We start from the raw sequence: 27240 nt of genomic DNA, 5'->3' as shown, positions 1-27240 counted from the left end.
CAGCCAAGATATCTAGCCACATGTATCTTAGGATATAGTTGGGATTTTCTAAGATTTTAGCTCATATGTAATAGATTTTAATCTGTTGAAATTTCAAGAGCCTGAATTTAAGTAGTTCCCTAAAAGGATTTGAATTTGCTTATGTATGAGATAGACTGAAGACTGTTTTGTCTCAGTTAAGGGTACGGCTTAGTATGGATATTTCAGGATCAGCTTCCCCATTAGTTGGGGACCATTATTAGTCTTTAGATGTCAATGAGACCAGCATTTATCTCAGAACAACACTATCTATCACTTTATGGCTCATAGTTCCCTCCTTTGGTCTCAACTTCTCTTCCTCCCTCTGCCCATTCTCTCCTTTTAAACATTTTGTTTATAATTTTTCTTGATCCATAGAGATTTCCCTTATTTTTTGAGGACTCAGCAATGCCTAAAAAAATACATGTTCTAATTTAGCCAGTATCTAGCTGAACTGTAGCAGGAGGAATCCTCAGAAAAATCTCATCTCTCACACTGCTGGAAATGGAAGTCAAATCCATGCTGTTTTGAAAAGAGAAATGATACTTTATTCCTCAATATCCTCCAAACTTCCAGCATTAAAAGCCCACAGCAGTAAACAGCCTTGTTTAAGAAAATACATATTGTATGAGATAGAAAATATTGTCAGATCTTTACTAAAAAGACAGCAATTGTTTGCACTGTTGCAATGATAAGATTAATTCATTGCCATTAACGGGACTAAGACATTAGTCATACATTTTTCTATGATATAATACATGATTTAGTGCTGATATTAACTGGTTAATGTTATGTTAGCAGTTTTAGTATCACATATAGAATATTTGAGAAATCTGGAAATGTAAGATAAGCTTATTTAAACAGTATGTTATATATTCAAACAATGTGCTCAACACGTTTTTCTTCAACCTCTAGATACCTTTTCAGATGAAGTACCTCTAAATTTAAAGCAAAGGAACAATTTTTAAACCTCAACAATAGTAAAGATAATTATCTACATATGTAGATATGTAGCCTCCTCCCTCATAATTCCTAGAGATGATACAACCTGAGAAACAGTCTACATTAGGATAGGTATCATGCACCATTGACAAATTTGTTTGACACAGAAATGGCAGCATCAGATTAAAAGACACCATCAAAAGATGATTTGTGACCCTCTACTGTGTGTTTTTTTTTTTTTTTTTTTTAAGTAAATGGAGGAACCTATGGGAGAACCACCTCATTATCCCATATCATATTAAGGCTGGGGGTAAACATGAAGTTAAGCCTGCAGACTTTCAAGGGTTACACCATTGATACTTGACTGTGCAAATGTGGAGTGCACTAACAATACTAGAAGATGCCCTGGTACTAGGCTGGGAGGAGGCAGGGAAGGAGCAGATCAGTCACAGATTTGTGCCCTGGAAAGGGTTGCTCCCAGTAGCAACTGATGATTCCTTAACAAAATCATGGTTCAGTTAGCAAAGAAGAAAAAATGCGTAGATCTGAATTGGTAACTAGTAGTGCTTCCTCTGTTTGAACCAAAACAACCAAGTTATCTTGATATTTACCCAAAAAAGTTCCCTCTACAACTTCTAGAAGAAGAACTAATGTAAACACTTCAAATTAATTATTATAATAATCAATATTCAAAATACTGAAACATTAGTCAAGCTTGACCAAACAGATACTCTATAAAGGACTGCAATAAAAATGTTTCTGGTATTTCTTGTTCTCCTAGGGACGACTGGCTTATAATGTAAAAATATTTAAAAGTAGTTTTAAAACATATGGTATAAATTCAGTATTCACAATGGCTCATAGAGCTTTGTGGTATTTTTGAAAACTGACATTCATGACAGACTACCTCTATGGTCTACCACATTGTATTGGGTAAACACATTCATGGAAAACACATATTGTTTACATAGTAAATATCATCATAAAAAGTAGCAATGTACATACCAGAAATTTTCTACTGTATTATATTAGACTATTAATAACTCAAATTTACATCCCAAAGGGCAACACTGCCCCAATTCAAACTTAAAAACAGCTGTGCAAATAAAGTGAGGGTGAAGGTGTGTAAAATATTAAAAGAAGGACATATGACATATTTAACCATTCAGAGATATAACTCCATGGAACCTAGTGCTTGATATATTACAGGAAATATGCTAACTTTGTGCACATAAACCCCTTTCTCTGTAAGTCAGATATTTTAGCATAATGATCAAACTATATAGTGGTAGATTTGTATTTTAGTATGGAACAGTAGGACTCCATAGTATATATTGTATAAACAAAATAAGGCTATGTCCGTGTTCCATCAATCAAAACAGTTTCTGCTAAATAGCCCAGAACAAACTGTTTGTCATTGTCTGCCTTCATACATACACACACACAGAGTCACATCTGTTCATTGATAAAGGTAAGCTATCAAAAATCTAGGGATACCCATAATAATTATCCCAAACATACTTTGCTTGTTCTAGGTTTTTCTCCTTGAATTTATCTAGCTTCTAACCACTTAAATTCATTCCCTATTTATGACCCAGTTTCCTGCCTTCTTGCATCTGTGTTTGTTTTCCCCAGGTTTTTACTCTGAGCTCTATACTTCAAGGATTTTGTTTTGGTCTAGTTACTCCAGCTCTCTGCATTTTGGACTTTGATACACACTCCTAGGCCCTTTTGAGTTTAATCTGTCATATGAATTTGCAAACTGGCACTTGACTAGGACCCATCTAAGTCTTTGCATAGAAGAACAATAACTATACATAATCTTGAACATATATCTGTAAGTCATCCTGTAGAATTCTTCATGTCTTCTTATATAATCATAATACATACCTTGTTTTCAAACATGCTGTTCATCAGAATTACCTATAGAACTTCTTAATCATAGTTATATTCAAGTCCTATGCCTAGAGATTATTATTCAGATGTTAAGAGGCAGGTGTAGGCATCCATACACTAAAAGTGTCAAATTCGACTCAGCAAGGCAGCTAGAATTGAGAAATACTGTTATAAAAATTTCATGGGATGGTTCACATCTTCTCTGTTTTACTACAGCAAAGATACAGTGAGAAAAATGGAGATGGAGTGTTGGAAAGAGAAAAGGGAGTATGTTACCTTTGCCATCTGGTTTTTGAGATGAGAAAGTGTTTCAGTCCAGGGCTAGGCAAAACTGCAATATAAACCAAGTTTACTTTCATTATTCCTATCACTTTTTTTCCCACATTTTTCTCTTATCTCTTGGCTTTCCAACTGTTTTCTTGACCTCCAGAGTATTTGAGGGTACTCACGTTGCACACATCCCCACCCATTTCATCATATCACTCAGTCCTGTTTCCTCCTGCTTATTCTTTGCTTTCCCGACAAGCAAAACTCCCAATCATCTATTCATTCAAGTATGCATCAGGAAATTAAGTAACATTAAGATATTACTATTAGCTTTCCCTACTGAAGCCTAGCATTGTTTCCCTTATCATATCAATGATTCTTGATGGGTAAGATATTTTTGACAGGAAGGCCTTTCCAGTTTACTATCCCTATAGGGAGGGAAATTCAGAGTTTATAGCTGCTGGTCACGGTTCTCACAAACCTTTCCAACACTTTTTCTTATTTAAATCCTGTGGCCTAAATGTCCTGCAAACCCACAGTGAACAACAGCAACTTCAGAAGAGAAGACAAAACTGCCTTTACCCAGGCAGGATACAAGACTAATGCCTGAGAATCTGTTAACTGAGAGGCTTCCATTTCTAGTGTGTAAAAATGTGGAGGTATTCTCTTCAACTAATTTTCTTAGAAGACTCAAAGACGATTTTATGAATGACCAAGTACTAAAGAAAAAAAGAAAGAGAATCAAGAAGAGATTTTGGGAAAATAGGTTAGGGAGTAATCTTAAATGTGAAAGGAGGTCAATAAAAATCATGTCTTTATACTGACTGAAATGGACATTAGTTTTATTATTATAATTGCTTCTATGAAAGACATGAACAAGAATAAGATGGGGGAAAGACAATTACAATGAGAAAGAGTGACTATGAAGTCAAAGAGGAAAAAAACTTGATTTTAAACGTCTATCACTGCATGCCTTTGTTTATTCTGCCTGCAATACCCTTCTTACTTCCTCGTCTGATTAACTTCTGCTGAATCTTTCAAGATACAGTGGGTATCACTATACAGGAACATACCCTCAACCCCTCACAGACAGAGTTACATGCTACTCTGCTGTAAGATAACAGATGTAATATAGTAGTTGTCGTATGGCAACTACTATACTATTTTGAAACTAATGTTTGATGATAAAGAAAATAAAGATGAACACTTGTGCCACATTTTACGTTCTCTAAACTCTACATTGAACTGCTCAACAGTTCACTAAATTTTCGTTTATTAAAAGAAGAATACCACTGCCTTAAGCAAGTATTAACTATTTAGTACTGAATAAATAAAATATAATATATTAAATACCTTGCAAAATGAAAAAGACTAAAGCAACATTCTCTGTGCTGATATAGAAAGACTATCAAAAATATATTATGTGAAAAGAGGTGATGAACAGTTTATACATTTGTTTGTCTACAATATATAAGAATATAGAATGTGTATATGTAATTTTTTTTCTTTTCTGGAAAGATACATAAAAAACCAATATAGGTATGGGGACTTAGTTTGTATTTTCTTTTCCTATGTAATTTGAATTTTCTATTCTAAATGGTTTTTACAAAAAAATAATGTTTTTTAAAAATTACTAATAAGGATTATCTGGTTCCTAGGATTGAGGGCTTTTTAAAGAAATTATTTAAGGGTGAAGATGATATCTCATTTTTGTATCTCCACCCCTAAGCACAGAGTGGAACACAGTTGGCACTGATGATATTGAACTGAACTCTGCTTGTCATCTATTTTTCCTATCTCTTTACGTAACTATTGACTTTTTATGAGCCTCTCCCCCATTTCCCATTATTTTACATAAAGTACCAAGTACAGTGCCTTGAAAATAGTAGTTGCTCAATAAATGTTTGTTCAGTGCAATCACATACTCTCTGAGGTGTGTAAAACTCAGCTGCCAAGGCAGGAAAGCAGTGATTTTTTTTTTTTTTTTTATTTCTAGTTACTTGATTTTAACACATATTACACAAACATTCATCTATTCAATCACATTTGAGTGAATGTGCTTAGTACTGAAGATACAAAAGTGAATGGAATCCGTGCCTCTCAAGACTAATCGATCTACCAATTTTTCATTTGCAGGCAAGAAATGGCATGACAATATGTGGATACACAATCTTGCTTCTTTCTTCCTTTAGGTTTTCCAAAGCCCTCTCTAACATGCCCTATTCAAATTCATTTTAGTTAGAATACATGACCAATGAATATCTGCTAACAGCTTAAAGCAACAATCTATTAGAAAAGGTACTGGAAAAAATGATTTAAAATGGATGAGCAAGGAGTAATTAAATTTATTTTTTCAATCCTGGCAAGTAACTTCTGCTACTTTTTTTTAAGTACGAGATTGAAGAATCAAACATTAGATTAAAAAGGTACTAATGACACCTGGTTACCATAAAATAATCAAAGTCACCTAAATCTGAATCTATTTACGTATTTTACAAAAAGCAGACAAAAGAGAGATAAAATTGCTCACAATCCATGGCAACACAACAAATTTTAATTCAAATATGTTAGGAAAGACACTCTCCTAAACCAGCAGAATGAGCTCCGGGGATCACTCCGAAGAGTAAGGTGCAGAAAAGAGTGTGAGAGAGAGTACAGTATGCTGCCAAAAAAGATAGGATCCATCTTTGGTGGGAAAATCCTGAGACTTCACAGTACAGAGTGATGGCTGCTAAGGTCCAGACCAGAGATGAGAGTCTTAAAAAAGTACTGTGTGAAGAGCAGACGGAGGCCCCTTGGAATGGGAAGGCATCCTTGGGGGCAATGACGATGAAGTGAAAGAAGGAAGCAGGCAACTGAAATTAAAGATCTTAAAATGTAAGGTAAGGATAGTGACTCTATTTTTTTTTTTTTTTTTTTGAGATGGAGTTTTGCTCTTGTTGACCAGGCTGGAGTGCAATGGCTCCATCTCGGCTCACTGCAACCTCTGCCTCCTGGGTTAAAGAGATTCTCCTGCCTCAGCCTCCAGGGTAGCTGTGATTACAGGCACCCACCACCACGGCCAGCTAATTTTTTTGTATTTTTAGTAGAAATGGAGTTTCACCATGTTGGCCAGGCCGGTCTTGAACTCCTGACCTCAAGTGGTCTGCCTGCCTCGGCCTCCCAAATTGCTAGGATTAGTGTCTCTAAATTTAATGACACACCAAGTGTCTACACCTGTCCCCAAATTGAGCCATTTATTAATTGATTTCATTGTACCTACAGAACAGGAAACTCTTGAACTAACAACCAAATAATAAACCCCAAAAGTAAGCACTTACCTATATAAATCTTACCCTATTGTCAATTAAGGAAAATATTATACATATAATATTTAAAAAGCTGTAGAACTGTGATTGCATTAAAGTATTTTTTCATTTATTTCAGAAAAGATACATAAAAATTCTATAACATAATGTAAATATATGGGTATATAGTTTAGTAGAAATACTTTTTTTTTTTCCTATTTTTAAGCTCATTTTTTACCCTAATTTTTGGTCTTGAAAATTTCTGTACTTAGAAAAAAATGAGTTGGTAGTAATAGCCTGACAATCATATATTCTCCATCTAAATTAAACTAGTGCTAAATTTTTGCCAATTTGCTTTCTTTCATTCTATCTCTATATATTCATAATTTCACTATTTCATACTTTTCCTAAAATAAAAATTTCAAAACACTGACATAAAATAATTATAATTTGATTAACTCTATTTCATAAAAATTTTTGCCAATTCTAAACATGGCTTCTGTTTCACCTTGTCACATTTCAATAAAATTAAACAATTACAATGTTTACCTCCTGGGCATGACTAAATAAGAAATAATTAAAATACATTAATCTGGGTTTTAAAACAAAGAAAAGATCAACCAATACCGTCTTAATGCACACAAAAGTTGGTAACCTAAAAATTCCCGATCTAAAACTCTTAGCTATGACACAGATAAAGATACCATTAAACTAACATAAAAACGAACTGCTAATATTAGTATACTAAATAGCCATCTAATCTGAACCAGCAGTTTTGAAATCATACCTTACAAAATCTTATGGAAAGATTTAACATGCAAAATGGAGCAAACAGAGGTATTTCAGGAGCTGCTCTGAATGAATACATGGGGTGCTTCAAATCTTGCAAACCTACTCCATACTTTGCTCACCAGGCACCTTCTAAGTACAGGTAGCATAGTTTGACTACTACTATTTTAATGCAATCACACAGTTTTACAGTTTTCTAAAATTTTGGTGTGCTGACTCTTCAAAACACAGTAAAGAACTTTTTCTTTTTTAAATATCGGTATTCCTTCAGAAATGAAAAAGGCTTTGGAAACAAAAGCAAACTCTGAAATTCAATATTCATAACAAAATAACTCAGTTTTACTATCTCAGTAAATGTATACTTCATAAATATTTTGAAACAGAAGTTCTCTAAAATATGTATCACGAAAAATTTTCAAACATTTTCAAAGGCTTCAGCACTCATTAAGCCTATTTTATGACCAGATAAACTATAACAAATATACGGTGATGCATTAAATTTCAATAATACTGTAACACTAAAAGTGCAAGAAAGTCAGATGTTATCTTAAATGCTGATCTAAATCACGGTAATGATGAAAAAATGGGGAGAAATAGAAAACAGTCATTATGCCCAAATGAATAAAAATTATGATACGTGGGGAACTTGTACCTTTATGTTGGTTTTCAAATTCTTCAGATAAGAGGTGGTAGCAACAACCCACACTGCAAACTCCCTTGATTTCAGATTTGGAGGTAAATATTCTCAAAGTATTTGGAGCCAGATCACCGCAAGTGTGTAGACCTACCATCAAACAATCCTTTAAAAACACAAGAAGAAAAATAAAATTTGGTAATTGAAAAGAGGGTTGTTTAAAATTTTTATTTATTTTATTTTTACATATGGGATCTTGCATTGTTGCCCAGGCTGCACTGTGGTGGCTATTCACAGGCATGAATATCACATGCTGCTGACTCAAATTACTGGCCTCAAATGATCCTCCTGCTTCAGCCTCCCAAGTAGCTGGGACTACAAGCACATTGTACCGCCCCCAGCATGAGGTGAAGATTTTAAACGTCCATTAAAATATGTAAAGGTGTTAATAATTATCAAATTCTACCTAGAAAGTATTCCATGTTTTTATTTTCATAAGTAATTATTTCTTTATAGGCAAAATAACTATGATCTCTTTTCACAACTTTTTTTTCAATGATTTTGCTTATTTACCTGTTTATATTTTCTCTCATTTTCCAACTAATATTTGCTTAACAACTAGACAAAGCAAAAATTGGACTAATCAAATGTAACATGTATTACTAGACCAAATCTGTGCTTTGTCATATATTTATATCACACTTTGACCATAATATTAATTTTTTAAATTAATTTCACTTCTCAGATTGCCCATCAAAACCTTATAAAATATTGTTATAAAAAATAAAGAACTGTTGCAAACTTAGTATTTCTACTTTAACAACAAAAAGCTTACTTTATGTACTGCATCAAATATGACAATATAAAATTTAATTAACATTTTTTTTCCAAATTTTATAACATATATCATATTTAAAACTCTCCTATAAAATGTTTATTCTAATTATCCAAAGCCTAATTTAAATGTATACACACACATACACAATGGGTACAAATGTATACATGCACAGAATCTTGTTCAATATAACAATCATTTTGAGGTTGAATTTACTAATAATACCTTTCTGTCTTTGACATGACTCATAAAAATTTAGTTAAAGTAGTGACTAAAAAGAAACTTGTACAGAAAAAAAATTTTATACAGAAAACCTGCACCCTATTAGAATCACATACTTATACCATTTGGAACTAAAACATTTCTAATATTAACCTCTCAATTTTCCAGATAACACTCTTAAACCCTGATAACATAAAGGTCATGTTTTAGTGTAAATCTGTAAATATAGATATATTGATTTCTAGTTTTTTAAAATTAAACCATCATGTGTCTCAAAGTGTTCTCTAAAGTTACTACTCATCAACTAATTTTGGTTGGTACTTTATAATACCAACTAAAATTAATTTTAAAGCTGTAAATTAAAGATACATGTGTTTACTTAAGAGATGTTAGAGTTATTAATGAACTAATTACATAAGCTGTAGTACAGTCATTAAGAGCACAGTCTTGGGAAACAGTCGGTTTAAATTTAAGTTCTGTCACAGTGTGATTTGGAAAGCATTCAATTTCTTCAACTGTAAGATGGAGATAATAACAGTCCTTCATCTCAATGGGTTATTTCAAAACTTAAGTAAACTAATCCCTGTAAATGACTTAGTACACTACCATATAGTAAAATTCAGAAAACATTGTCCATTTTTATCATTACAATTTACTTTAAATTACAAATTCAAAATAACATAAACATTAACTTGTGTCTCAAGTACATTTTTATAACTATCGTCAGCATATAATTGTTTCACTAAAATTTTTAAAAATTATTTTACTGAAATGTTATTTTAACCTATGTCCTAGACATAAAAGAGAGCTGTAATCAAACTTACTAAAGAAAAAAATTATGCCTGTAAGTGGTTTTGACCTGATAGAACACTCAGTTTCTTCAGGCAATATACATTTCAAAGCACAGTTTTTAGAAGATTATACAGCTACTCTGCTTTTCTTGATGATTAGTTTAGATAGGTTTTATTTAGAGATTATGATGTCATCAGTAAAATTAATTCAGACAAGAAAGATTTATCACTAATTAAGGGTAGAGTAACAAAGTTACAAATTTCTCTCTTTAAGCCTAATTTAGCTCTCACTAAAGAAAATACAAGAACATTTAACCTCATTCTTTATTGTATTTATCATACAGGATTAGTTAATATTAGCAAGTAGCAGCTAGGAGACAAAAATATGCAATCACCGTATTATCTTACCAGTAAAATATTTAAGTATTGTGAGAGGGCGAGGGGTATAGAGGGTGGTAGTTAATTCTGTTATTAAATTGTGATTTGCAACAGGATCCAAGAAACATTCTTCCTGTATATCTTATTTTAGATGGTTCTTACAAGAGTTTGTATACAGTTTTGATTATATATTTTCAGAAAGATTTTGAGAAAATTAGAAGGTGACAAAATGTACTAGAAATTTACATTTTTTAAGTTAAACCAAAGTAATTGGGATTGTTTAAACCTAAGAGAAAGCCTAAAATAGCTTAATTACTAATTTCATGTATAAGAAAAAGAATTAATGAAGTTACACTAGATTTCCTTAAATCCAAAAATATCTGGGAAAAAGAAAAATTTCCTATTTAAAAAACAGTAAAACAATGGTCAGCTATCAAACAAGGATTTAAATTCATAAAGAACTCTAGTATCTTTTAGTTACACATTTCTTTGGGGAAAAATTTCTTAAAAAAAAAAAAAATACAAGGGTAATACAACTCCAAAAGCTACCTTTTTTTTTTTTTTTCTTTTTTGAGACAATGAGTTAGGCCAAATGATCTCTAGAATCTCCTCTATAATACTGTTTTAACATGCAACATTGCCTTTGTTGAAGATCTGCTGTCTTTCAATTACACAAGTTGACATACTTGTAATTTAGAAAAAGCTCAAGCTTTGAAGAACACTTGGAAGCTACTGTTGCTTGAGGAAATTCCATACTGGCAAGTGCAACATTGAACATTACTTTGTTCTAGATATCCCTGTACTTCAAATTCAAGTTAAAATTTAATTACTTGTTTAGAATTTTAACAATTCCTAAACGGCAGAATGAGAACTTAGTTTACTTACTAGTTTTGGGCTAGGACTTCTATTTGATTTAAGAGGTTTGAAATGAGTGGAGGATACTCTATTCTGAATAGGCTCATGGCAGATTTTGATGGGTATGGGAATAACGAAAGCCTACTTATGCTTTTATTTTCTTGGTCTGTTAGATTAATGTGATCAATTAAGATATGTATGCTAAGTAAGCTACTATTAAAATTGAATACAATGTTTTTGTACATCAAATTAAATAATTCAAAAGTAAAGTCACCTCCAAATCTTTAATAATGTCATGGAGTTCCGAATCAGCAGTGATAAAAGAGGTTAAAGGTGAATATACATTTGATTCACTTGACTTTGATGTCATTTTTCTTCTCTCTTTATTGGCTTCAGATGTTTCTCTGTTGGGTATTTGCTGTGAAGAAGTAGGCTCTATGGCATTAATAGGCAAAAGGTTTATAAGAGAAAAAGAATTTTCAAAACACAAATTTTCTTCTTGATGTGGTTGAGAATGAAGGGTTTCCATTTGGTTTCTGATATTAGAAATTACAGAGCCAGAAAAATGAGGTGAAATATCTGAAGTAGACATCTTTTCTTGATTTGTAAGACTGTTTCTAAACACTTCCTCAATATCAGCTTTATTTTTAACTTCTTTTTGCACTTTCCTTTCTTTTGCCATTTTTAATGCTAGTCCACTGACATCTAATCTTGACTGAGCATGACAGAGTTTCCAATGTTTCTTCAGTTTTCTGTTTCTCTCCTCAGCTCCATGAGTATTGGTATTTGAGGAATCAATTCCATAAACTTTAAAGCCATACTTCAAGGACAAAAAGGAGCTTAGGTAGCCTTTACCGGAACCCAAGTCAATAACCTAAAGTTAGAAAAATAAATAAATTAAAGAATTTTAGGCAAACGGTAATAGAAAGGATTCTAGATTTTTTAAACAAACAAATGAGTTATGTAATTTAAATGTTACTTTAAATTTTATTTGTTTTATTCCTATGAAAAACCAACCACTCATCATTTTTATTCAACATTTTACTGGAGGTTATAGCTAGTATAATAAGTCAAGGAAAAGAAGCAAAAGAAATAAATAATGTAAGGGAAAAAATAAAACTGTCTTTTTTTATACATACATGACATCATGTCTGCAGAATATCTTAAAGAATATACAAAAGCTAACATAAATAGTAAGTGAACTGAGCAATGTGTGAGGGCACAAGTCAACAGAATTAACAATGAATCATCAGAATATATGTAATATTGTAGCAAAAAACAATTCGGAGTCAAGCTTGGTGGCTCAAACCTATAATCCCAGCACTTAGGGAGGCTGAGGAAGGAGGACTGCTTGAGGTCAAGCATTTGAGACTGCCCTGGCCAATATAGCAAGATCCTGTCTCTATAAAAAAAATAATAAAAACTAGGAAGTAAAATTTTAAAACAATTAAAATAGTATAAAAATAGAATATATAGGAATAAATTTAACAAATATAGGAATAAATTTAACAAAAAAACCTATACACTGAAAACTATAAAACATTGCATAAAAATCTAAAAAATTGATATAAGGAGATATACCATGTTCATGAAATGGCAGACTCAGTACTAAGATGGCAATTTTTTCTTCACATTTCAACACAATCCTGATTAAAATCCTAGCTAAGCTTTGCAAAGAAATTGATAAGTAGATACTATAATTTATAAAGTAAGGCAAAAATGCCTAGAATAATGAAAACAATTTTGAAAAAGAATAAAGTTGAAGAATTTTACTAATTCAAAAATATAAAACTAAATCAGTGTAGTATAGCTACAGCTGGTATAAAATTAGACACACAAATCAATGGAAAAATGGAAAGAAACAGCTGATATAAAAATAGAAATATAAATCAATGAGAAAAAAACAGTACAGAAATAGATCCACACTTATATGATCAACTGATTTTTGATAAAGTACCCAAGATAATTTAATGAAGAAGATAGTTTTTTCAACAAATGGTGCTGGTATAACTGGATGTTGATATAAAAAAAAGAAAAAAAAATTTGCCTGCTACAAACCAAACACAAAAGCTAATTAAAGGTAGATCACAGATCCAAATATAATAGAAAAAAATGTCATCTTACGGAATAAAGCATGAGAAAAACTGTGACACTGGGATAGGCAAACATTTATTATGTAGGACATAAAAATCAGGAATAACAAAAAGAATTATAAAAATAGACTTTATTAATATTAAAACCTCTATTCAAAAAGATAAAAATGAAAAGAAATACTTGCAAAACATTCATCTGAGAAAGGACTTATATCTAGAATAAAGAACTCTTACAACTCAGTAAGAAGACAAGTAACCCAGTTAGAAAGCAGGCAAAATATTCAAACGTACACTTCACAAAATAAGATATACACATCGCCAATGTGAAAAGATGACTAATATCACTAGAGAAATACAAACAACCACCACAGTGAGATACATGCAGATGTAAAATGGTATGGCCACTTTGGAAAATACTGAGTTTACCATAAAGTTAAATATACACTTTACATATGACCCATCCATCTCACTCCAATTTATCCAAGAGAAATGAAAACATGTCCACACAAAGGCTTATATGTGAATATTCAGAGAAGTCTTACTCACAGAAGGAAAAAAATAGAAACAACTCAAATGTCCATCAACTGGCAAATAAAAAAACAAATAGCATATCTGGACTATAGTATATAGCATACTACTCAGCAATAAAATGGAACAAGGCATTAATACACAAAAAGATATCAATAGCTCTCAAATGCTATGTGCTAAGTGGAAAAACTGAAATGAAAAGTCTACATACTATGATTCCATTTGTACAATGTTCTAGAAAAGTCAAGATTAAAAGCAGATCAGTAATTCTCTGAGAATGAAAGAGAAAATATCCTACAAAAGCACACAAGAGAAGTTTTTAGGAGGATAGGAATATTCTTAATTATGCTAGTGGTTACATTAACTGTTACAATTACCAAAATTTATCAAAGCTAGAGTTGGTGAATATCTAAATTACGAATTCAATAAAACAAAAATAAGAATAAAAAGTTACAAACATTATTATTGCCATGCCATTTCATAAAATAAATGGAGAATTATAGAAATACTACCACAACAAATCATTACCTACTCTTATACATATCTTTAATTCCTAAAGTCAATGAAATCCTGACATAAGTATGAGTCACTGAAGGAAACATTCCTATACTTACAGTAATGCATATCCTTAATTAAATCCTCAAAATGTTTCAAGGTCTTACAATGAGACCAGTTCACAGGAAAAACTCTAGTAAATAATGTCTCACAAATACAAAATAAACTTAGTAATAATTCCCTATACTTCCATTTTATGTTATTATTCTAGGATAGGTATTGCAGGGAAACATAGAAGAATTATATACAGTCATGCATCACTTAATGATGGGAATATGTTCTAAGAAATATATTTAAAAATTCTGTTGCTGCACAAACATCTTTGAGTGTACTTATGCAAACCTACATGGTACAGCCTACTACACAACTAGGCTAAAAACCTGTACAGCATATTACTGCATTGAATACATAACAAAATAAGTACTTGTGTATCTAAGCACATAAAAGGTACAATAAAAATACAGTATTATATGTTATGGCACTACCATCTTATATGTGGTCTGTTGTTGACTGAAATGTCCTTATGCAGCATATAGCATATTACTGTACTGAATACATAACAAAATAAGTACTTGTGTGTCTAAGCATATAAAAGGTACAATAAAAATACAGTATTATATGTTATGGTACTACCATCTTATATGTGGTCTGTTGTGGACTGAAATGTCCTTATGCAGCATACAACTGTAAATTCTTGACTTTAAGAAACTACAGTCTAATTGCAGATACCATATCATACTCTTGCAAGGGCTATATAGTAGAAACTCTATTATTTAATTAGTTTTGTCTTCAAACTCTCTGATCAGAATAGGAAAATCCCCACCATCCTCATCTCCTGCCCTTTCCCCACAACAGACTTCCCTGCTGGATCATATGCCATACATCATAGGTTTGAAGACAGAGTAGTCTCTAGTCCAGTACCTGGTGGGAGGGATCTTCTGAATCTCCCAACATTGTTTAGGAGACTTTCCCACAAAAACATAGTTACAGGTAGTGGTTAAATTTTGTAATAACATTAGTATGGTACTATACTTTAGATAAAAAAGATACATTTTGCTGACAGACCTAGAGATCTAACTACCATTCCAAACTAATGACTCTCAAATTTGTAACTCTAGTTTGGAATTCTTCCATTAACTGATACTCATATATCTAACAGCAAACCTAACATTTTCACTTCAACAGATGCTTAATAAGCAACTAAAATTTAATATGCTTGAAACTGAGCTTTTGATATTCTTTTTAAACCTGCCCCTCCTAAAATTTTCTCCATCACAGTTAATGATATCTACATACCTCCAGGTAGAGAACAGGACTCCTTTTGTCTCTCATAAGCTACATCTGAACTGTGAGCAAATTCATGATCTCATCACTTACCAGAGTTACTTCATACCAACTCCATTCTGAGTCTGATTAACTGCAATAGCTTTCTCAGTGATCTCTCTGCTCTCACCTTTCCCCTATCACTGCATTTTCAACAGAGAAAACAAAGTCCAATCATACCACTACTCTTAGCAAATCCCTCATTGCCTCTTTGGCTTTATCTCATACTCTTAACTCCTATGGTTGCTGAGTCTTTTTGCTTCAACTCTGGAAGCTCCTGCTCGGATAGGAGCTAATTTTGCAAAGTAACCAGCTTGAATGTCCACAAAGACTTTGGTAAAGAAAAGAGGCAAATATAGTGGAAATATGTGTTTCACAATACAACTCAACAGAGTAGAAAGAATGATTCAGTGGCTCCAATGGCTTCCAATCTCATTCAGGATAAAAAACCCAAATTATCACAATGACTTCCAAGACACTGCAACTTAATGTCCTGTCCTCTTCCACCACAACCTCAGCTCCTACTACTTTCTGCTTGTTCAATCTGACTTCCTGGATGTTTCAGAAACAAAGTAGGCATGTTCAGGGCCACTGAACCTGTTGTTACCTCTCTAAGAAAACTTTTTCCTCTAGATCATCTATGAGATAGCTTACCTCCTAAAGATTTTAACTCTATTACCGTCACAATAAGGTCTTACTTGTCCTTCCCCTCTGTATCAAAAACTTTACCCCTAGATAAGCTCCTCCCTTTTGTTTTAGTTTTCATCTTTAAAATATATCAACATACATATTAAAATACACTTATAACCATTTTATTGTCAATCTATCCTAATTAGAACATAAATGCCACCAGGGCAAAAGTATTTCTTATTTGTTTTGTTCACTGATGCATCCTCAGTATAGAAAATAAAGCCTGGAACATGGTTAAGAGCTAAGAAATATTTGCTAAACGAATGAATGCATGCAAGTATGACTGAGAGAACATGTTTTAGAAATAAAAATTAAGAGCCTTTGGTAATGTGAATGAAAGAGACAAAGGTGTTCAGCATGTAGACAGCAATATGGTTGAGGTAAAAATGATATTTTTTCTTGTTTAGTTTTCTGTGGTCACCAATAAGGTTGTGTATTTCAGAATCTGGGTTTCTACTTACCTCATGAAATTTGTATTTACTAAATCTACATCTTAAAAATATAATAATAGTTGGGGACTTCAACACTCCCATTCAGTATTGGACAGATCATCCAGACAGAAAGTCAGCAAAGAAACAGCAGACATAATCTGCATTATGGACCAAATGGACGTAACAGACATTTGCAGAACATTTCACTCAACAGCTGCATGGTCTTCTTCTCAGCACATAGACCATTCCCAAAGATAGACCATATGTTAGGACACAAAATAAGTCTCAAAAATTGAAATTATATCAAATATCAGTAACAACAGAAACTCTGAAGAGTATAAAAACACATGGAAATGAAACAACATGCCCCTGAATGACCGATGTGTCAATGAAGAAATTACAATAAAATTTCAAAATGTATTGAAACTAATAAAAAGGGAAATACAACATACCAAAACCCATGGGATACAGCAAAAGTACTAATAAGAGAGAAGTTGACAGCATTAAATGCATGTAAAGTAGAAAATGTTCAAATAAACAACCTAACAATATATCTTTAAATAAACTAGAAAAGCAAGAGCAAACTAAACCTAAAATTAATAGAGGAAAAGAAATAAAGAAATCCACATCTAGCATCATACTGATTAGAGAAAAAGTGAAAGCCTTTCCACCAAGATCTGGAACAGGACAAGAATGCCCACTTTCACCGTTTCTATTCAACATAGTATTGGAGGTCCTAGCCAGAGCAATTAGGCAAGAGAAAGATATAAAGGGCATCCAAATTTGAAAGGAAAAAGTCAAATGATCTTTGTTTTCAGATGATATTATCTTATACCTAGAAAAACTGAAAGACTCCATCAAAAAACTATTAGAACTGATAAAGAAATTCAGTAAAGTTGCAAGAGACAAAAATCAATAACAAAAACTAGTAGCATTTCTATATGACAACAGAGAACAATCTGAGATGGAAAACAGGAAAGTAATCTTATTTACAATATCTACAAAATAATATCCCTAGGTATAAATGCCACCAAAGAAGTTAAAGATCTCAACAGTGAAAATTACAAAACATTGATGAAATAAATTGATAAGGACACAAAAAAATGGAAAGATATTTCATATTCATAGATTAGAAGAATCAATATTGTTAAAATGTGCATACTACTCAAAGAAATCTAGAGATTCAATGCAATTCCTATTATAACATCAATGACATTCTGCACAGAAATAGAAAAAAAAAATCCTAAAATTTATGTGGAACCACAAGAGACCCAGAACAGCCAAAGCAATCTTGAGCAAAAAGAACAAAGCTGGAGGCATCACACTACTTAACTTCTAATTATATTACAAAGCTATACTAACCAAAACAGTATGACACTGGCATAAAAACACACACATAGACCAATAAAACAGATTAGAGAAACCAGAATTAAATCCATGCATTTACAGCCAACTCACTTTCAACAAAGGTGCTAAGAAGATACATTAGGGCAAGCACAGTCTCTTCAATAAATGGTAAAACTGGATATACATAAGCAGAAGAATGAAACTAGACCTCTATCTTTCACTATATACAAAAATCAAATCAAAATGGATTAAAGACTTAAATCTAAGACCTGAATCCATGAAACTACTAGAAGAAAACATTGGGGAAACACTTTAGGACATTGGTCTAGGCAAAGATTTCTTGAGTAGGACCTCAAAAGCACAGGCAACCACAGCAAAAACGGGCAATGGACACAAATGGGATCACATCAAGCTGAGAACCTTCTGCACAGCAAAGTAAATAATCAGAGTGAAGAGATATACACACACTGGGAGAACACATGTGCAAACTACCCACTCTACAACGGATCAAAAACCAGAATATATAAGGGACACAAACAACTCAATGGAATAAAAGCAAATAATCTGTTTTAAAAATGGCCAAAAGAGCTGAATAGACATTTTTCAAATGAAGACATACTAATGGCCAATAGGTATATGAAAAAATGTTCAACATCACTAAGCATCAGAGAAATGCAAATAAAAACTATAAGGAGATATCATCTCATCCCAGTTACAATGGCTATTATCAAAAAGCGTTAAGATAGGTGTTGGCAAGAATGTAGAAAAATAACTCATATATTGTTGGTGGGAATGTAAATTAGTACAGTCATTATGGAAAACAGTATAGAGGTTCTTCAAAAAACTAAAAATAGAACTATCATATGATCTAGCAATTCCACTACTGGGTATATATCCAAAAAAAAAAAAAAAAAAAAAAAAGGAAATCAGTATATTGAAGAGATATCTGCATGCACATGTTTACTGTAGCCCTATTCATAATGGCCAAAATATGGAAACAACCTAAGTGCCCATCAATAAATTTATGGATAAAGAAAATGTAGTATATATGCATGATGAAATGTTATATATGCTTTATTTGGGAGGTTAAAGGAACACTGGCAATAAAGGAGAAGAGCGAATAAACAAAAGCAGCCCAATAAAATATGTGCTATTAAGCAAGACACCACATTAAGCCAACCTGGGTTTAATACTATTCAGAAATTCTGAGACTGAAGTGTAGAATGCATACCATCCCTCAGAATCATCCTACCTGAAATGCTGCATCAATTACCACTTCAGAGCTGCTCACTGGGAGGAATTAATTCCCAGAACTTGTATGCAGGCAGTGCTTGCTTCACAATTACAGAAAACACACAGGGAAGAAATGCAGACACTGCCAGGTAGAAACCAATCTGGTATACCATGAAACAAAAGGCCTGAAAGTACTTAGATCAGGCACCCTACAGCATCTGCTATGTCCATAAACCCAACATCCATCTTAATACCTAGAATATTAATATTTATACTACATATAACTATGTTTTCTTTCCATATTCTGTCTCCCTGCTTCTCCAACCAGAGGCAATAATTATTAAATTATTGTTTATAATTTTCTTAATAGTTTTTTGCATATAATTTTTGTATTAAATATACCATTGTTTCACTTAATAACTACTTAAAAATGGTACCATAAAATGTGTAATCTTCTGTAACTTGCTTTTTCCTATTCAATTTTATGTTTCTAATATTTATCCATACATATACTGCAGTAGTTTAAGGTTTACTGATATATTATGTTCCAATATGTAAATATACCAGTTTATCCAATCTCCTAGTAATGGATAAGCATTTGGTTTATTACTAGTTTTCTGCCTTTAGGAACATTCTTATATGATATATAACTCCTGATGCTTGTGTACAAAGTTTTTCTAGGTGGAGGTATATACCTAAAGTTGAACTGATGAGTCATAGGGTATATGATTGTTCAAGTTTACAAAATAGTGTCAAACTGCTTATGAAAGTGGTTATGCCAATATACACTCTAGCCTAGAGTGTGTAAGAATGCCCTAGGAGGTTGGACGGTTCAGAGATGGCTGAATAGGAACAGCTCCAGTATACAGCTCCCAGCGTGAGCGATGCAGAAGACGGGAGATTTCTGCATTTCCAACTGAGGTACCAGGTCATAGGACTGGTTGGACAGTGGGTGCAGCCCACGGACTGTGAGCTGAAGCAGGGCGGGGCATCGCCTCACCCAGGAAGTGCAAGGGGTAGGGGAATTCCCTTTCCTAGCCAAGGGAAGCCATGACAGAGGTACCTGTAAAACTGGGACATTCCCACCCTAATACTGCACTTTTCCAACCATCTTAGCAAACTGCACAACAGAAGATTATATACTGCGCCTGGTTCAGCTGGTCCCACGCCCATGGAGCCTTGCTCACTGCTAGCACAGCAGTCCCAGATCCAACTGCAAGGCAGCAGGGAGGCTGGGAAAGGGGCATTCGCCATTGCTGAGGCTTGGCTAGGTAAACAAAGTGGCAGGGAAGCTCCAACTGGGTGGAGCCCTCCACAGCCCAATGAAGCCTGCCTGCCTCTGTGGACTCCACCTCTGGGGGCAGGGCATAGCTGAAAACAGGCAACACAAACTTCTGCAGACTTAAACGTCCCAGTCTGACAGCTTTGAAGAGAGCAGTGGTTCTCCCAGTATGGTGTTTGAGATCTGAGAATGGACAGACTGCCTCCTCAAGTGGGTCCCTGACCCCTGAATAGCCTAACTCGGAGACACTTCCAAGTAGAGACCGATTGACATCTCATACAGCCAGGTGGCCCTCTGACACGAAGCTTCCAGAGGAAGGATCAGGCAGCAACATTTCCTGTTCTGCAAAAATCCTCAACAAAATACTGGCAAACAGATTCCAACAGCACACCAAAAAGCTTATCCACCATGATCAAGTTGGTTTCATCCCTGGGATGCAAGGCTGCTTCCACATACTCAAATCAATAAACACAATACATAACATAAACAGAACCAAAGACAAAAGCCACATGATTATCTCAATAGATGCAGAAAAGGCCTTCAACAAAATTCAACAGCGCTTCATGCTAAAAACTCTCAATAAACTAGGTATTGATGGGACATATCTCAAAATAATAAGAGCTATTTATGACAAACCCATAGCCAATATCATACTGAATGGGCAAAAACTGGAAGCATTCCCTTTGAAAACTGGCACAAGACAGGGATGCCCTCTCTCACCACTCCTATTCAACATAGTGTTGGAAGTTCTGGCCAGGGCAACCAGGCAGGAGAAAGAAATAAAGGGTATTCAGTTAGGAAAAGAGGAAGTCAAATTGTCCCTGTTTGCAGATGACATGATTGTATATTTAGAAAACCCCATCGTCTCAGTCCAAAATCTCCTTAAGCTGATAAGCAACTTCAGCAAAGTCTCAGGATACAAAATCAATGTGCAAAAATCACAAGCATTCCTATACATCAATAACAGACAAACACAGAGCCAAATAATGAGTGAACACCCATTCACAATTGCTTCAAAGAGAATAAAATACCTAGGAATCCAACTTACAAGGGATGTGAAGGACCTCTTCAAGGAGAACTACAAATCACTGTTCAGTAAAAAAAAAGAGGACACAAACAAATGGAAGAACATTCCATGCTCATGGATAGGAAGAATCAATATCATAAAAATGGCCATACTGCCCAAGGTAAATTATAGATTCAATGCCATCCCCATCAAGCTACCAATGACTTTCTTCACAGAAGTGGAAAAAAACTACTTTAAAGTTCATATGGAACCAAAAAAGGGCCCACATTGTCAAGACAATCCTAAGCCAAAACAACAAAGCTGGAGGCATCACACTACCTGACTTCAAACTATACTACAACGCTACAGTAACCAAAACAGCATGGTACTGCTACCAAAACAGAGATACTGACCAATGGAACAGAACGGAGCCCTCAGAAATAACACCATCCATCTACAACCATCTAATCTTTGACAAACCTGACAAAAACAAGAAATGGGGAAAGGATTCCCTATTTAATATGGTGCTGGGAAAACTGGCTAGCCATATGTAGAAAGCTGAAACTGTATCCTTTCCTTACACCTTATACAAAAATTAATTCACAATGGATTAAAGACTGGAATGTTAGACCTAATACTATAAAAATCATAGAAGAAAACCTAGGCAATACCATTTAGGACATCGGTATGGGCAAGGACTTCATCACTAAAACACCAAAAGCAATGGCAACAAAAGCCAAAATAGACAAATGGGATCTAATTAAACTAAACAGCACAGCACAGGAAACTACCTGTGTTTCCTGCACAGCAAAGGAAACTACTATCAGAATGAACAGGCAACCTACAGAATGGGAGAAAAGTTTTGCAATCTACCCATCTGACAAAGGGCTAATATCCAGAATCTACAAAGAACTTAAACAAATTGACAAGAAAAAAATCAAACAACCCCATCAAAAACTGGGTGAAGGATGTGAACAAACACTTCTCAAAAGAAGACATTTATGCATCCAATAGACACATGAAAAAATACTCATCATCACTCGCCATCAGAGAAATGCAAATCCAAACCACAATGAGATACCATCTCATACCAGTTAGAATGGTGATCATTAAAAAGTCAGGAAACAAGTGCCGGAGAAGATGTGGAGAAATAGGAACATTTTTACACTGTTGGTGGGAGTGTAAGCTAGTTCAACCATTGTGGAAGACAGTGTGGCGATTCCTCAAGGATCTAGAACTAGAAATACCATTTGACCCACTCATCCCATTACTGGGTATATACCCAAAGGATTATAAATCATGCTACTATAAAGACACATGCACACATATGTTTACTGTGGCACTATTCACAATAGCAAAGACTTGAAACCAACCCAAATGTCCATCAATGACAGAATGGATTAAAAAAATGTGGCACATATACACCATGGAATACTACGTAGCCATAAAAAAGGATGAGATCATGTCCTTAGTAGGGACATGGATAAAGCTGGAAACCATCATTCTGAGCAAACTACCGCAAGGACAGAAAACCAAACACCACATGTTCTAACTTATAGGTGGGAATTGAACAATGAGAACACTTGGACATAGGGTGGAGAACATCACACACCAGGGCCTGTCATGGGATGGGGGGAATGAGGAGGGATAGCATTAGGAGAAATAGCTAATGTAAATGACGAGTTAATGGGTGCAGCACACCAACATGGCACATGTATATGTACGTAACACACCTGCATGTTGTGTACATGTACCCTAGAACTTAAAGTATAAAAAAGAAAAAAAAAAAGAATGACCTTTGCAAAAAGACATGAGGAGATTTTTTGGGGTGATGGAAACATCATGTTATCATGATTATAGCGGTTACATGAGTGTGTGTGTTTATGTGGTGTGTGTATATACATATATATGTACACACTTGTGATTATAGAGGTTACATGAGTGTGTGTGTTTATGTGGTGTGTGTATATACATATATATATACACACTCCGTGATTATAGAGGTTACATGAGTGTGTGTGTTTATGTGGTGTGTGTATATACATATATATATACACACACTCATGTAACCTCTATAATCAAGATACATATATATATGTATATACACACACCCACATGCTAACAAAACATCATACTGTACAATTAACATAAGTTCATTTATATCTCAATAGAATTAGGATTATGTACAAATTTTGCACATTGGCTAGAAAGCGATTAAGACTGAATTATATTTAAAGTGTAAATAAATCTTACACAGTGATACATCATTATATTTTTAAGAAAAAGAAAAATCTGTAAAATCAACCCCATAGGAATCCTGACTAAAATCCCTTTCATATAGTACACATTATCTTTTGGCCACTTCTATATTTTCCTGCTTCTGGTTTGTATTTCCAAACTAAATGACCGGGTCTTTGCCTTGTTTTCTATATAAAATCTGAGTCCAGTTCTTGTTGTTCTGCCTCATTCAGACCAGCTTTCCCCTCAAGACTGGACCTTTACTCCATTCTCCTACTCTGTAACTGGATTCATACCATCCATGTACAGAACCTCCATCTGGCTTACCTGATTACCAGTTATCTGAATTTTCTGTCTTTAGGGCTCTGTCGTCTCCAGTGGACTTGCTGTTATTAACTGATGCCTTAAGTCTCAGCTTGTTATGCCCCTTTTAATTCTAACTAAATTATGCATCTGTTCCTCTAGAGACCATTCCCATTATTACTGTTCTTAATAGATGTTGGCTGCCACCTGAAGGATATCTGGAAACAGTACTCGCTCCCCAAGATTCTGATATGTCACCATGGAGAAGGGCTTGCCTCTTCGACTCCAGCTGAGTATCATTGCCATGGTGAGCCTGTTACTATTACTGATAGATATTGCTTAGGTATGATAATCTGGAGAAAAGGTTAAAAACTAGTATTACCTTAGCTCTTACCCTATACCCCACCCTAGAGATTCATGTTGCCACAAGTAGCTCTGCACGCCTAAGCCAAACTTTCATAGTTTTATACTCATCCTCAAACTCTCAAGTTTTGGTGAATCCATGGAAAGGTTTTAATACCTAATAAAAATTACAGGAAGGAAAATCTCCATTACCACCACCGACCTTCTCTAGAGAATAAAAAAAAATTACTATTTGCATAAACCAGGAATAAGAAAAATAACTTACTATTTTTATAGGTCAATGTGTACAATCATTAATCTTATTTTAACATCTACTGTCCAACATCACTACATACCGTAAAACGATTTTTCAAAACACGAATGCACTGTGAATCAAACACTATGAAATAATCCAAGTTTTAAAAACATAACTACTTTGTGTTAATATAATGATGCAGGTATTCCAGACCAGAGCTTGGTAACCCATATCCTGAAAATATCTAGCAGCAAACAGTTTTGCAGGATGTCATCTTCATAATGCTGCCTCAGACCGGAGTGACAGTTTATCAAAGAGAATTAACCTTAACTTCTGTCCACTCTGAAAAGAATGAAATGTGTGGCAAAACATTAACAGTCATGTCTTGATTTTACTATAAATTTTCTATAATTACAATATACTAGGAAATAACAGCTTAAAGAATCTGATGTTTAAAGGATCTGATGTTTAAATAATGCTATTATTTAATAACATTTTAAAGGCTAGTTGACAGTAAAAATGTGAAATTTGAATAATACCAAAAAGTGGCAATAATTTAACACCTAAAAACATAGGGAAATATTCTCACCTGTTTTATTCCATAGTAGTCAGCAATACTGCTGATCAGCTCTGACATTGCCTGAACTTCATGAGATTTCTTCATATTCATAAACTCAACTGCCTTCTGAGTTTCACCTAATAAAAATAAAAGTAAAATATTGCTATTAAAGAATCAAAATTTAGTAGGAATTATCAGTTGATGTTCATATTTTTTGAAATTAAGTAGGAAAATAATATGGAGATTCTACTGTGGTTTCTGAATAGATCTCTACTAGTTCAGCCACTATAAATAAAATTTACATTAATAAATACAAAAATCCATAGAACATTAAAACTATTCCTTAACAATTAACTATAATGGAAAAGACTGGTAAAGTGGACTACGAAAGAAATTTTTCATCAAAAGACAACATTATGAGGTAAAAAGGCAAGCCCCCAATGAAAGAAGATAATTCCAACACATACATCTACAGAGAATTTGTATCTAAGAATAAAATAAAACAAACTCTTACAAATCAATATGAAAAGAATCACCCAATAGAAAAGTGGGGAAAAAAACTTAAACAGTCATTTCATTACTTGTGTTGTCTAATATAGTAGCTGCTAACCACATGTGATTATTGCAATTTATACTGAAATCAAATATAATTGAAAAATTAAGATTCTGTGCTGCACTAGCCAAAGATGAAGTTCTCAACAGCCACACTGGCTAGTTTCCACTGTACTGAGCAGTAAAAGTACAGGACATTTCCATCACTGCAGAACTATAGGACTGTACGAATATACACTGTCTGCCACACATTATAAAGTACATTAAAATGGCCAAAGAGCATATGACAAGGTAGTCAACATTGTCAGTCACGTGGGAGTTGGTGGTGGGGAACTGAAATGTAGGGTTGGAATGGTTATTATGGCATGACAGTGTCCACATTTGTGAATGCCTTGGTATAGGCTTAACCTGGGATTATCACATTGGGATACTGGGTTTTAATGAGGTCTTTCCAGGTATAAGTGCTGGCTACTCATGGTCCTGTAGATGGAAGGTAGCACCTTCTTAGTAACATTCTGAGGGCACTTTAGGACACGGTCTCTATCAGAAAGGTCTGAATTCCACAATGTCATTCTGCTGGCAGATACTAACCTAGTAAAGAAATATGCTGATTACTCCAGGATGGGGAATATAGACCCTCCACTCTCACCTATCACCAGCATGCATCTCTCTACATGGCTAAGTCAACTGTTTCTTGTACCAGACACAACAGAGTCCATCCAGACCTTGAATGGTGGTTTTGCTGTTTGTTCTTGCCTACAATACAATATCTTTACTCACTCTGATGCCAACCTGTGGCCTTTCAACTTTATGAATTGGGGGAGGGGCCAAGGATGATACCCTTGATGCAGAGGTACACTCATTTATTGCCAGTCAGCAGCACCTGGGATAGGGTGTTCTCCTTAGAGCCTTCATTACCAGTCGACTACAGCCCCCATAGTAATATTGCTGGTGAACCCATCTGCAGTTACAATGGTTCCTACCAAGAGCCATAATTCACCAAACAGCCCCTCTCTTTCTCCAGGGGGAACACTATGAAATGATTTTGCTTAAATTGGTGAGAGAGATTTAAAAAATGAAAATAATAAAAGAATTGGACTCAAAGATAAAAGAGTCCTTTTACAATGGAGAACTCCAGTAGACCCACCTTTACCAACTGAGTAAACTTAGTGTTACCAATAATGGGACAAAATTATATGTGCTTCCTAATTTGATATGTACAAAAGGAATCACCTAAGTAGTACTCCTATCAAAAATATATAACCTGAATCTAATCATGGGGAAACAATAAAATAACCTGCTTATAGGTATCAAAAGTATCAGGGTCAGGAAAAACAAATGCAAAGGTAAGAAACTATTTAAGATTGAAGAGACGAAACAGACATAACAACTAAATGTCAGAGCCTAGACTAATTCCTGTATGAAGAAAAAAAAAAAAAAATGGCTCTAAAAGATATTCTTGGAAAAAGTAAAGAAACTTGAATATAGACTGCTTATTAGACAATATTATTGTATCAGCGTTAAACTCCTGAGTGTGCCAATAAACTATGGGATGTGTAGGAAAATGCCCTTGATATTTTGAGATACA

The 27240-nt window shown here is 34.0% G+C and overlaps 1 protein-coding gene across 1 annotated transcript in view; it reads right to left on the bottom strand.

Moving 5' to 3' along the window:
• The window catches only part of METTL25 (methyltransferase like 25), a 119507-nt gene that overhangs the window by 63351 nt on the left and 28916 nt on the right, over positions 1-27240 (bottom strand). Inside the window, exons 3-5 of the mRNA XM_010372546.2 lie at positions 25131-25237; positions 11189-11788; positions 7852-7999 (exon numbers count right to left, since the gene is read on the bottom strand). Coding sequence (XP_010370848.2) covers positions 7852-7999; positions 11189-11788; positions 25131-25237 — 855 coding nt within the window. The remainder of the gene's footprint in view (positions 1-7851; positions 8000-11188; positions 11789-25130; positions 25238-27240) is intronic.

Source organism: Rhinopithecus roxellana, chromosome 10, assembly GCF_007565055.1.
Source record: "Rhinopithecus roxellana isolate Shanxi Qingling chromosome 10, ASM756505v1, whole genome shotgun sequence".
Classification (NCBI taxonomy): Eukaryota; Metazoa; Chordata; class Mammalia; order Primates; family Cercopithecidae; genus Rhinopithecus; species Rhinopithecus roxellana.
The sequence above is the reverse complement of the archived record's forward strand: the minus strand, read 5'-3'. Positions and strand labels throughout refer to the sequence as shown.